The sequence below is a fragment of the Melanotaenia boesemani genome, chromosome 3 (genome assembly GCF_017639745.1).
Source record: "Melanotaenia boesemani isolate fMelBoe1 chromosome 3, fMelBoe1.pri, whole genome shotgun sequence".
Lineage (NCBI taxonomy): Eukaryota > Metazoa > Chordata > Actinopteri > Atheriniformes > Melanotaeniidae > Melanotaenia > Melanotaenia boesemani.
In genome coordinates, this window is record NC_055684.1 from 31,863,622 (window position 1) to 31,876,882 (window position 13,261).

Below are 13,261 nucleotides of genomic sequence, written 5' to 3' on the forward strand. Positions count from 1 at the left end.
GAGAGGTGGAAATGTCACTGAGAGAACTGTAATGGAAATACTATCAAGTATATCTGATATGCACCGTTTATAATTTTCACCCTCATCCACTGAACAGTGTGTGACTGCCCCTGACTGTATCAGAGGTAAAAACTCTGGAAAATCAGTCAACTGTTTTTCCAGTGATGGAGATGCCAGCCCACAGCATCACACTGCCTCCACCAAAAGCTGTTACCCTCTCAGTGAAGCAGTCAGTGTAGCGTTCTGTGTTTTTTCTCCACACTTTGAGCCTTTAATCCTGCTGCTGTAGGTAGAATCTGGACATGTTGAACACAACATTCCTCATTACCAGGTTTCACTGCACACTGACACCCCTGTGCAAACAGGTCTGATAGTGAAAGGTAGTCATAACGGGCTCCCTGGCAGCCTGGTGACACCAGAGATAGGCTGGGTAGGAAGGCATTAACCATAGTGACCTACAAACCGTGACTGCAAATCTGTTGAAGTCTGCCTATGGTTCCTAAGTGGTGACAGGGGAGAGATTTGTCATCTGGTGGTTTCATCATTGAGATGCCTACTTCACAGCCTGTCTCCTCTATTATATGAAACTTGCCCTTGAATGTGGACATGATACTAGGGCTCACTCCAAAACACCAGTTTAAAGTTGCTCTATGGCATAGGCTTCATCCAGATCAGTCTAATGTGGCATTCCTGGAGCAGACACCAACTGACTGCTATAGCAGGGTCCACATTCACTGGGGTATTGGCATCAAAACAGGAGTCAAAGGCAGATTAAGCAGTTTTGCATTGGCAGGAAATATTTGTCAAATGCATCACCAACCTGAACTCTCATATGTAACAACTCCATCCAACAGCATAACATTCATGTGCAATTTACTGCCCCTGCTGCTGCTGCCTTACTAGTGCAATATTATTTTTTTATTCTCTACTTGTGCAATACATTTTTACTTTTCCTATTGTTACAATTTATATTGTGTTCATTTTTACCAGTGCAATACATTTTTAAATTTCACTTACATTTTTAACACTTTAAATTGTTTTTGTATTTTGAATATTTTATGTCCTTTTGTATAAATAGTGTCTGTTTTGCACTTTTTTTTATGTTCTTTCCTTTCTTTTTTAAATTATCGACTGCACTAATAAAAAAGGATGCTTCCCTGTCTCGTTGTACACAGTATAATGACAATAAATGTCATTCTGATTCAGATTTTCCGTCCTAATGTGGCACAATAGAGAATGAAATAAACAGGCTTTCTGACTCTGAAATTAACTGCCAGGTTTATGAATAGAGCAATAGCTAAGATATTTGGTTGAGAGTTTATTAAAAAAAAATCATGAACATAGTTCTTTTTTACATGTTGAAAATCCTAATATTAATTAAATTAGACGAATAGGAAAATTTTTACATTTTTGGTGTGTGGAAATGCTTTTATTTTGGGAGACAATAGTCCGGAAATTCAATGTTGCAGAACAGACTCAACTTCCGGCAACAACTGGGTTTCATATATCGATAAATAATTCACCTTCCTGGTCAGGAGTCTTCATTATCAGGTAACTTTTGTGCATTTAATTAAGTTGTCTTCGGAGATGTCAGAACAATTGCGTAACTTGCTCACGATGAAGGTTGGTTATGTCGTCTAAACCTTTGTGTTGTGGCACCAAGTTGATATATATCTGAAAAAAAAGAAAACTGTTTCCTGCTCGGTTGGTGAGCGACAGCGCAACGTTGGCTAACAGGTAACGTTAGCAATTTGATATATGAGCATCTGATTTCTAAACACCTGCCTTCATTTAAATTTATATTGCAGCTCTTCGTAGAAAGACACTACGCCGCACTGTCTCGGGAAATTTAGATAAAATCGTCTATATTTTGCGGTTGTTTACATTTGTACTACATGTTCCGTATGAGGCTGTGCTAACATTGTTAAACATCAGCCTGGTAGCTTTTGACAAACACTAACTTGGTTAAAGGTTTTATGTGATTTAACAGCTATAGCTCTCCATCTCATGTCTTAAATCCAGAGTCTGATGTAGTTGTAACTGTGCATGTTGGATCTTCGTCAGTGACCGATCTATGTCTAGCACTTCTGCTGTGTATAGATAGATAAAATAACAGTCATGTGAATTCCTCCATTCTACCACAAAATTGCCGTCATTCAAGCAAAAATATAAACAGATAGATAAATACACTGTTAATATCCCATTCCCCCCCATTTTTTCGCATGGGTACAAGGTGTGAAAATTCCTTCAACGCTCATAGTTTTTTGAATAGTTGTTCAGTTTGTGTTTTTTTTTTAATCTTGCAAATGGAAGTATAATCTAGTGATACAGCTTTTGTTTTGTGTAAGGTCAGGCATTTTTAGGCCATTACAAAGGGGAAATCCTTGAAAGAACTGTATTAGTAAAATGTTCAGGTTATTAAGTTATTTAAATTTAATCCCATTTTAAAATGTATTTTATTTTATTATTTTTATGTATCCTAGTATGCATACTTGACCAAATACTTCACTGCTTAATTATGCTGCAGCTGTGTTGTCATATCTTTGATTACTTCAGCTCTATATCTGTCTGTATTAAAGTAAGTTTGTTCTATATCTTGGAGAGTATATCACAAGCTACTTAGAACAGGAAGTATGTTTCATGAGCATCTCAACATAACCTGGCCAGCACAGCTGATAAACATTCTGGTTCCTCAGGAGAAAATTGCTGTGTACCATCTAAAGCAGAATACAGAGACTGTGAGTAGGTCATCAGGCAGTCTCCCTATGTCAGGCCGAAACGGGTCTGCCAGTGATGCAGACTGCCGGATCTCTGAGGACTGCCATGTCCCAGATGTTGAGCTGATGGAGCTTGGCCCGCTGCTGGAAGAGGGAGGGGGGCGGCAGATGCCACCTAAAGGCATCCATCCAGAGGTAGGACAGTTTCACAGAATGTCCAAGGAGCTGTTGTTATGCCTTAGTAACTATTTTTCCCAGTGACAGTGGTCTTTTTTATCTGTTTAAAGGGAGCTGCAATTCTCACTGATGAAGAAGAAGATGATGAGGTTGGAGAGGTTCTGACCCTGCCTCTGCAGGCTCACCATGCAATGGAGAAGATGGAGGAGTTTGTACACAAGGTAATTAAATGGTTTCAGTGTAATAAATGGAACTTGGAGAGTGACCAAGAAGCCACAAGAAATTTCAGCACTGAAACATCATCTCCATAGCTGAGAAGCAAGCTAGTGATAATTTTCAGTTGTGCTGAAATAATGCTTGTTAGCGCTCCCTTTATAGTTTAACCTTGTTCCACTTTTCTGCTGTCCTTTTAATCATCACCCACCCCACCAACCCCCCCTCCCAAACTGCTGCAGCACTGTGCCCCCCTCAGGGTGGCCTGACCCTATTTTGAGAACCACTAGATGATCCCATGTTCATGTGACCAGGTCAGCACATCAGTTAGCTGTCCTGGCTTCATGTCCATGCTAATTTCATACCAATCAACTGGTCCCTGATTGTAAATTGACAAATAAGAATAATTTTACAAGAATGTTGAGATGATGTAATGTTACACGTGTTTATTGTGATTTCTTGTCCTTTCAGTTTCTGTTCACCTCACTCTCAGAAAAGTTAATGTTATTGGTAAATTGTTGGTCATTCTTTTGTGATAAATTAAAAAAAAATAAAAAACAGCACATGAGTGTGCCGACATCCTGGTTAAAAAAAATACAAGATGTTGCCACTTAAATAAGCTGAAATGATGTTGGCCAGGTCGCCTATGACCACAGTTCTGTGGTTTATTATCAAGGTGAATTGACACACAGGTGGATATCCAGAATAACATGTTTAATCTTGTTGTGCCACTTTCTTGTTTAATGTTCTTGTTGCTGATCTTGATCATGTAGGACATAGGCTTCATATGTGGCATAAGCATGAGTAAATAAGAGGAAGTGAACATAACCACTGTGACGCCACCAGTGGTTTGTGAACTGTTGTTTGTAGTTGAAAGTTTGATGCTCTGTTGCTACCTTGGTCTTTCCTGAACCAGAAGTAGCCATATTTGGACAAGTAGGTGGATTTGGGTGGTGATGCTTGTAACCTGTCTGGACAAAACAAATTTTAATATCTTTTTTCTATATCTTTTTAAATATGAGGTCATTTTCTGAAGGACAACCAGTGTTTTGATCAACAGATCTAACAAGATTTCACTGACTTTTAAGGAAAATGTTTTGACTTATCTTAAGAGATGAGTTGACGTATTTTGAACGAGACAGTGACAGTAAAATCTGTTTCATTTATATATATACTTTATATAGCAGTAAGTTCGTTAGATGAATTGTTGTATATAAACTTCAAATTTCTAAAATTTAAAAGTTGTATCAGTAACATGAACTAACTTTTTTTTTTCTTCGTTTTTTTCAGACAGCCATATATGTCCCTCAGAAATAGGGCAGTAATTTGATTTTTTTTGGCATTTAGACATTTGGAAGTGCCCTGATTTACGAAAGGGGCTGACATTACATCAAAGCTTATTTGTTTATACACCAATTATAAAATAATACAATTCAGATTCCTTTTTTATTTGATATGTTATCAGATTTTAGGATATTTATAGTAGTGTTGTCCAAAACAAGATTTAATACAAAGTAAGTATTTTAATGGGAATCTGTTCTTAGTACAAAATCTACTGTGTCTGTTTTCTTTCATTCTAAATTCTATTTCTAACGAAACCTTCAAAATTCATGTGGTTTTTATATCTGCATTTTACGGACTGGTTTCATTCATGGCAAGTCTTTTTTTTTTTTTTTTTTTTTTTTTTTTTTTTTTTCTTCATCGACAGGCTTTCACAGTCTCCACATGGGGAATTTAGTCCTGTTTGCGAGTGTGTTACTGTGTTCTTGTGTTTAAGGTTTGGGAGGGGCGCTGGAGGGTCATTCCTTTTCATGTCCTACCAGATTGGCTGAAGGATAACGATTATCTCCTGCATGGACATCGACCTCCTATGCCCTCCTTCAGGGCCTGTTTTGGCAGCATCTTCAGAATTCACACTGAGACAGGAAACATCTGGACTCACCTGTTAGGTGAGCAATAAAATAATTATGTTTACAATCTGAAATATTTATTTAGGATATTTATTGAATATTCAGTTGTTGTTGTCTTCCACAGGGTTAATCTTATTCCTTTGTCTGGGCACTTTAACCATGCTGCGTCCCAACATGTATTTTATGGCACCACTGCAAGAGAAGGTTGTGTTTGGGATGTTCTTCCTGGGAGCTGTGTTGTGCCTCAGCTTCTCCTGGCTTTTTCACACTGTCTACTGCCATTCAGAAAAAGTGTCTCGCACATTCTCCAAGTAAGGCCCAAAACAGTCTATATATATATATATATTTGTCACACATGTCCTATGCTTGTCATATAGGAATCATTTGTCTGTTTTCTCTTTAGATCATTTCATTTAAACCTTTTGCAAATTTAGGTGACTAACTGTAATAACTAAACAATGAGGATAAACCTGGAAAGGATTTGGCTGTAAATTTGTAAATCTGTTTTAAACAAGTATTTTAAAAAGTGAGAAAACATGCGTGCAACCTGCCAATCACCTTTCTGTCCCTGTGTTGCCTTCTCTCCTCAGGCTTGACTACTCGGGCATAGCCCTCCTAATCATGGGTTCCTTCGTGCCCTGGCTGTACTACTCATTCTATTGTTCCCCTCAACCTCGACTTATCTACCTCACCATTGTGTGTGTTCTTGGCATTGCTGCCATCATAGTTGCCCAGTGGGACCGATTCTCTACACCTCGTCATAGACCCACAAGAGCAGGTGAGGGCAGTATTGTTGTCTTTGTTGTTCCATCTCTAATTTCACAAAGGTGTTTTACTTGTCTGCAAGTTGCAATTCTAGTTTTATCACTGATATCAGTCTTTTTGGCTTAGCCTCCTGACGTGGCGATAATAACCTGCAATATAACAAACCACTGGGTGCAAAGAAAATGCTCCTAAATTCTCTGAAAACAGAATTTTCCTTGAAAGTCTGAAATAATTTTATTTAAGTGTAATTTTGTCTTGCAAAACATCTCAATTAGTAGGGCTTTAAGGAGTAGGTAACTCATCCAATTATTTTCTCAGGTGTCTTCATGGGTCTTGGATTAAGTGGCATTGTCCCCACCATGCATTTCACCATTGAGGAAGGCTTTGTTAAGGCCACCACCGTTGGACAGATGGGTTGGTTCTATCTGATGGGTGCCATGTATATCACTGGTGCCGGTCTGTATGCAGCCAGGATCCCTGAACGCTATTTCCCTGGAAAGTGTGACATCTGGGTAAGAAATTAATGTGCCATAACTGCTATAGAAATTGTATGTAATAATGATGTGAAAAAACAAAATGTTTACACTAGTGCTGATACAGTTCTTGGGATTTAATGTCATTACCAAAACTGTTTTGTTGTTGTTGTTTGTTTTTTTGTGTGATTGTTTTTTTCAAGAATATAAACTTTTTTTTTCCTGTAGACAAAAAAGACCAAAATCCTCACCTAAATAGAACAGTTCTATTATTTCAATCAAAACTTCTGATTTAAAAATGATCAATATGGTGAATTTAACTGGGAGCTGTTGTTACGGTCAATCATCCATTCATCCATTATCTATACCGCTTCGTCCATTAAGGGTCGCAGGGAAGCAGTAGCCTGTCCCAGCATTTAGCAGGTGAGAGGCAGGGTACACCCTGGACAGGTCACCAGTCCATCGCAGTACAGTCAACAGTACCAACAAAATGCCAAACGACTAAAAAATAAGCGAATGAGGAAGCATTTTCAGCTTTCATCTTCAGCTGGATTTATCTTTGAACCTCTAGCAAATATAAATGTGTGTTACTAACGTATACTTGTGTCTTTCCCTTTTCTCAGTTCCATTCTCATCAGATTTTTCATGTTCTGGTCGTGGCTGCAGCATTCATCCATTTCTATGGGGTTTCCAACTTGCAGGAGTTCCGCTACGGCCTCGAGGGAGGATGCACAGACGACTCTTTACTCTGAAAAGCCCGACTGTGACTTACTTTTCTTTACAGTTCCACACACACTCACACAAAATGCTGCTGGAATCAGTATAGTCACTTATTGCTCCTTCTGTACTTTGGAATCACTCACATCTTGTTTGGGTTTTAGTGGTCTTTCTGCTTTGGCTCTCTTTCTTATTTTTTGCTTTGGTAAAGTAGCAGCAACTAGCCAATGTACTACGACGGGAACAGACACTACTTATTCCTGTAACTGTTAATCCTGGAGTCAGTGTTTTCAGCTAAGATAAAAAAAAATGGGATTTTGATTAAAATCTTGTGTTTCTAAAACTGGTAGTCTCTACTTAACTCACTAGTACCCCAACCTCTTCATCGTCTGTTACAATTATTGCACAAAGGGGACAGAGAGTTATATTATTTGTGCTGTAGCAGAAGGCACAAACTGTAAATCATTTCCCTCGCTTGCAGGTTTGAAGATGCACTGTCACCAGAAGTTTGGTGCAGAGCAGTTAATGATAATTTGGATGCTTATTAGGACATATTTATAAAAGGATAAACAACATATGGTGGTGTGTATGGATGTCAGTAGGTGTGTGTTTTGGGTTTTTTTTTTTGTTTGCTTTTCCTATTTCTTTCTTTTTTTTTTTATTTAAAGTGTCATGACATTGATTGTTCATCTGTCTTTTAAAACACCAAGGACCTCCACAAACCCACTTTTACCCACTCAGCAATAAACCATTAACTGTACTCTAAAAGCCCATTCGGTACCAAAATCTAATAATCTTGGGATTGTTTTATGGTAAATTTCTAGCATACATCCTGGGACTTTGGTTTAAAATAACTTCAATACTTACTGTAGCTCTGCAGTAAAATATGTGCACTTTTTTTAGGAAAAGTAATTGAATTGATGATAATAACAAACATCCTAAACCGTTTTTTATTTTTTTATTTATGTTTTTTCCCCCCTAATGGGACACAAAAGCCAATGTTAGTAAAAACTATTTTCATTTAGTCCAGATTTAATTGAGTCAAAAACTATTTGCAATCATATATTAATTGGATAACACATCAATGATGGATTTCTAGAATAGTTCCTGGGCTGCGCACAATGTACAGGTCTGGGTTGGTTAAATTGTGTTTTTGTTAAGTGGAGATTTTTTTTTGTGCTTGATTTCAGATGCAATGAGGGGTGTAAATATCAAATGCACCTTAATGTATATGATTAAATTTGAAACTTTAAATCACCAAATGAGATTTAAAAGGTGTTCTGTATGATTAATATTAACTTTTAGTATTCCTGTGCCTTAGGCCAATGGAAATGTTTTTAAATAAAATGGCCTATCTTAACAGTCAAGAAAGCATAAAAGATTTCCACATATTGACTTTTCTTGTTTTCCTTGCCATGCATTCAGTATATGTACAATCAAATCATTACTGAAGTTACAATTCCATTGATAAGTGATCTGAACTGCTGTTTAAGACTCCTTTTTCTAGATGAACTTATTCAAGCTTTATTACAAAGACTCAAACGATGTGTATTCTTGACTTTGTGTAATGTCCAGTGTAGGAAGTGATAAATCATACATTTCACTGAAATGTAAACCTAAATATTTATTAATGGTAATATTGGAAAATTATTGTAATAAATTCTTTTCCACATGTACAGATTTGGTGCCTGTGGTTTTTTTTTTCCATTTGAAGGTTCATATGCTGAGCAGGGTCAGCTAACTGCAGTGTTTTCTGAATCCTAAATCATGTTGTATGGTTATGCAAGTGAAACAACCTCAAACTGAGACTTGACTGAGTTTGATGTTTTGTTACAGAATAAAATGAGAGCTTTTCTATTTTTTTTTTTTAATTCGTTTTTTCCTTTCCTGTAGATCGAACATTGAAAATTCATTATTTTGATGCATTATTTTGGGTCAAGCATTTACACTTCACATCATTTAGAGGGAGAAAAACTTACTCATGCAGTTGCTTACTCCTGCAGGGTAATGTATCAATTCTAATTGATTCCAATACATCGTAAGGCAGGTAAGTAAATGTGCTTTCATCTGATAATTTAGGAACATTTTTCCTTTGTATATAAGCATATTGCTTTCTTGCAGGGGTGCTTTTAAATTAGACTAAAGATTATAGTTTTTATTGTTATTGTTACAAGAACAATAAAAATCAGTTTAGCAGCTCAATTTTAAAAAATGGTGAAGACAAAAGAATACTTAACAGTGTATTGAAGAAGGTCCCTTTTAAGTGATGGGAACCCTTTATCTGATAGTTGTTTGGAATCGAGAGTATTTACTGGCTGTCACTAAAGGTCCAGCTAGCATGCCAGCCTTAGATAGCACAATTGACTATACAGCTAACTTGATTTTGTAGTCTTAGTAACTATTTTCTTTTCTTCGGCGCTAAGGTATGTTTTTTATGATTTTATGTAAGCTTGGATAAGTGAAAAGTTGGAATATGTAATGTAGTAATTTGTCTTATCGCTGTCGATTAAGTTCAGTGTTAGCATAAACGTTAGCATAAAAAAGAGGCGGGGCTTCCTGACTGAACTCGGCTGAAGATGTTCAAATTAATCCTCGTCGTTTCATCTTTAGACATAAGTAAATGGTGTTGTTGTCCATCTATAGTCGTGATATTTGTTTTTTTGTTAAAAAAAATTAAACAATTAGCTTACATGTTAAGCACTTCCGCACTACAAAAATTCCCAAAAGCTTGTAGTTCCGGTCCAGTGTGTGTGTGTGTGTGATCCGTTATTTATTATTTATTTTCCTCCCATTTTATTGTGCTTTATTTTATCAGGAGCAAGTCAGCTGTAAGAGTTAAAAATAATCACCTGGAATATTTTCAGTCAGGCTATCCTGGTGGAAGAAGCCCTTTGCGTGTATTTTACAGTAAACTTGCTGTATGGCAGGGCTCGAGATGGACAACAGTCAAGAGTCCAAAGAAGCCACAGATCAAACCGAGCTGGTGTCTGAGGACGGCAAGAACAGCAAGTCTGTCTTGTGTCAACGCTGTGGGTCCAAAGTGCTGTGCCCTGGGATGGCTATGTTTGCAGAGAAGGAGGTAAGTTGTATTTTATACACAGACCATTCAATAAAAAATTAATCTAGGATGCTTAACAGCAGAAAAACAGCTAATTACAATTAATCTATATATAGAAAGAAAAAAAGGAGGAAGATCTTTATCAATATTCTAGTGGCTGTCTTATGCATATACTCCTGTACTCTAAAAACAACAATGGTAATACTAAGTATTTATAACTTAAAAATTGACAACATACACATAAGCGTACAGTAAAGCACAGAAATTTCATAATTCTCACTTGAATCAATGTCTTGATTCTGTTTCTGGCTACTTTTGTTCATTTAAATTAGCATGTTACAAAACCATATATCCAAGAACAGAATCACAATTTGTATAACAGATTCATTTGAAAAAATACAGCACAATATAAATGGACTAAATCAACACAGAAGTGTATATGTAAATACTTCCACAAACAAATATTGTATTAATTATTGGGACCGTTAAGCAGAGGTGTTTTTTATGATGATCTAATTTATGGAGTCTTTCAAATTCAAGTTAAGAGGTGACCTGTACTTAATACCACTTATAATTATATGTATTTCATGTTCACATACATGGTTACACAGATAATCAATACAGAACCTTAATTACTACTTTGATTGATTAGCTGCATTTCATTGTTTTTTGGCATATTTTAGATGGGCATAATGTAGGTTGTTTTCTAAAAAAACCTCTTCTACAGTTCTTTATGCCAAAGGTGCTAAATGTGGTTTTGGGCAAATATGTGTTGTAGAAAATAAGATCAGTGATTTGTGTCTTTTTGTGTGGTATTATCTGACTGTTATCCTAACTATGACTAAATTGTACTTGAAATAGATTTAACTACAATAATTCTATCTACAAACACCCTATTATATTTTTTACTTTGTGTTCTTTCACACATGTTTTTATGGTGTCTGTGCCTTTTTACATTCACCAGCTGTTCCTACCGTCCATGCGGAAAAAGAGCGGCCTTAGCACCACAGAAGGCTCAGTGGATGGGGACACACTGACTGTTCACTGGTTAGTGAACGACATGTTTGATTTTGAGAACGTGGGCTTTACAAATGACGTTGGAAGAATCAAGTATCTCATCTGTGCAGATTGTGAGATTGGACCAATCGGCTGGCACTGTTTGGATGACAAGAAAAGTTACTATATTGCTTTGGAAAGGGTAAACCATGCCTAACGTTAAAGCGTAAATGAGCTCAGAAGGACTTTTAAAAATGCATTTGCAGGCTATGCATTGTTTATTACATTTATCCCCCAAGTTGGCGACGACTAAAGCCATCATATAGACACTGACAGACATTATGTGTATATTGTTTGTAATAATAGGATTGTGCTGCATTTCTTCTCTTCGATCACATTGAAAAAAGTACAATCATCCTGTTATAATAAAAGGCTTTTGAAAGTTTATCTTGAATACCGTTCTTGCTCCTGTCTCTTGTATGAAATTATTTATTTCTCTTAATTATTTTATTGTATGTAATCCCTAAAAAATCAGCCCAGATCTGATTAAGTTGGTGCTGCATAAACTGGCTATTGAGCATAATAGACCCAATATGAATTAATTTCACTACCTGATTTGAGAATTTTCTTAATTTACAATAAACACCACAGACTGATAGTCATTACTGTTTTCAGAGGAAAGGGCCTCAAGAAGTTATAATTTTAAGGTACTATATTATCAGATATTTTCATTACGAAAGCTTAAAAAAAGTCACAACTATGAAATACTGAAGGTGTAAGAGGAAATAACGAAATATAACTACTTGGTGTTGAACTGCAAGTTAAATATATGGGCTAATTCATTTTAATACTCATTGAGGTCAGTCAGGTGGAAATCTTTTTTCTTCATAACTTTTTTTTTTTTTTTTTTTTTTTTTTTTTTTTACTGTTTGCTTCAGTGGAACTGAACTTTCATTTCTATTAATATACAGTACATCAGCTGCAGTGAATTCCAAGACTGACCAACATTAAGACCCTCTTTATATGCACTATTTTAATGTGTAGTTCTACTGTACACCACCAGATGTCGTCAGTTCCCTGTTTGATTAACTTTGGAGTCAAGCAGATTTTTTTATGATGTGGTCCTTTGTTACTTTGTGTGCTGTACACCTTATAACCAAGACTCGGTATATACCAAAAAACCCTAACCCTAACGACACCCATCCATGTTTTGTCTTATAAGTTGCAAGATAACACTAATACATTAGCTGCAATATTGGCCTCCCTGTCATGGGAAGCATTTTGTTGAGACTACCATAAAAATGAAGTATTAGAGAACATATCTAGACTTACAAACGCTCTGCCAGTATGTATTATGTTCACAAAGGTCAAGGCTGTGTTATTTTTTATCATATACAGACAAGTGTTACAGCTAAAGAAAGTTTGTGTAGAATTAGACTATTTAAAGAAAACAGAATAAAGACTACAAATGGCTCAGCTGATGAGATTGCACACTGATGACTACAGGATAAATGCAAGTGTTTTTAAATAATGCTTCTTTTAGTTAGCTTGGTACATTTGCATTTGCACAGTACATTTTTTTAAAGTGAAAGACAGCTGCCCGATATAGTGTACTATGTAAAATACACCACCCAGAAGTTCAAATGAAAGAGGCTTATTCAAATTACACTGGTTTCCAATGTGAAACAAACTGTGGTAGTCTGCATTTTTGGTATAGTTTTTTTTGTAAAAAAAAAAAATTCAACTTTATTTTTAAATTGATGTAAAAATAGTTTTAAATAAAAAAAAACATAATTATAATTAAAAATGATAAAACTTACTCATTAATAACCTACAGCAGACACCAACGTTAACACAGTGTACAATGTGTCAAGTAAGAAGTGAAGTTTAAACATTTTCGGACTTTAATGCTAATAAATCAGAGTAAAAATAGAATAAATTGTACTTTTCACAATATAATGAGGTGCTGTAGGGAACAAACGTCTGCTCGCGACATATGACCATTCTCCACCAATCAACGAGCTCCTCTAGACCATTTAAAAACAAAGTGCCGGCCAGCGCGCAAAGATCTGGTGGGTGTGTTCGAATTTTAAACACAGAGTACCGTCTGATACGTCTATTCATTCGGCTCAGCCGGGCGGCCCGAAGACCGAATCCCTAATGTGTAAAGAGATAGAAGAAGGTGCATCGTCGTGCCAAAAAGTGAACGAATCGAACGTATTCATTTGGGAATAA

General features: G+C 36.3%; 2 protein-coding genes across 3 annotated transcripts; both read left to right on the plus strand.

Moving 5' to 3' along the window:
- Positions 1 to 1,455: 1,455 nt before the first annotated feature.
- Positions 1,456 to 8,648, plus strand: adipor1a (adiponectin receptor 1a). Of its 2 annotated transcripts, none has more exons than XM_041980985.1 (8): positions 1,456 to 1,551; positions 2,697 to 2,912; positions 3,005 to 3,115; positions 4,885 to 5,056; positions 5,142 to 5,328; positions 5,608 to 5,795; positions 6,101 to 6,294; positions 6,879 to 8,648. In XM_041980985.1, the coding sequence occupies exons 2-8, from the start codon at positions 2,766 to 2,768 to the stop codon at positions 7,005 to 7,007; spliced, it is 1,128 nt and encodes a 375-aa protein (XP_041836919.1). In that variant the 5' UTR covers positions 1,456 to 1,551; positions 2,697 to 2,765; the 3' UTR covers positions 7,008 to 8,648. The 2 variants fall into 2 exon arrangements, with proteins under 2 accessions (XP_041836919.1, XP_041836918.1); XM_041980984.1 differs by lacking the exon at positions 1,456 to 1,551 and adding an exon at positions 1,567 to 1,737.
- A 620-nt stretch (positions 8,649 to 9,268) lies between these two features.
- Positions 9,269 to 11,471, plus strand: rabif (RAB interacting factor). Its single transcript, XM_041978367.1, has 3 exons — positions 9,269 to 9,395; positions 9,900 to 10,051; positions 10,995 to 11,471. Exons 2-3 carry the CDS (start codon positions 9,908 to 9,910, stop codon positions 11,241 to 11,243), a joined length of 393 nt encoding a protein of 130 aa, XP_041834301.1. The 5' UTR covers positions 9,269 to 9,395; positions 9,900 to 9,907; the 3' UTR covers positions 11,244 to 11,471.
- The last annotated feature ends 1,790 nt before the right edge of the window (positions 11,472 to 13,261 follow it).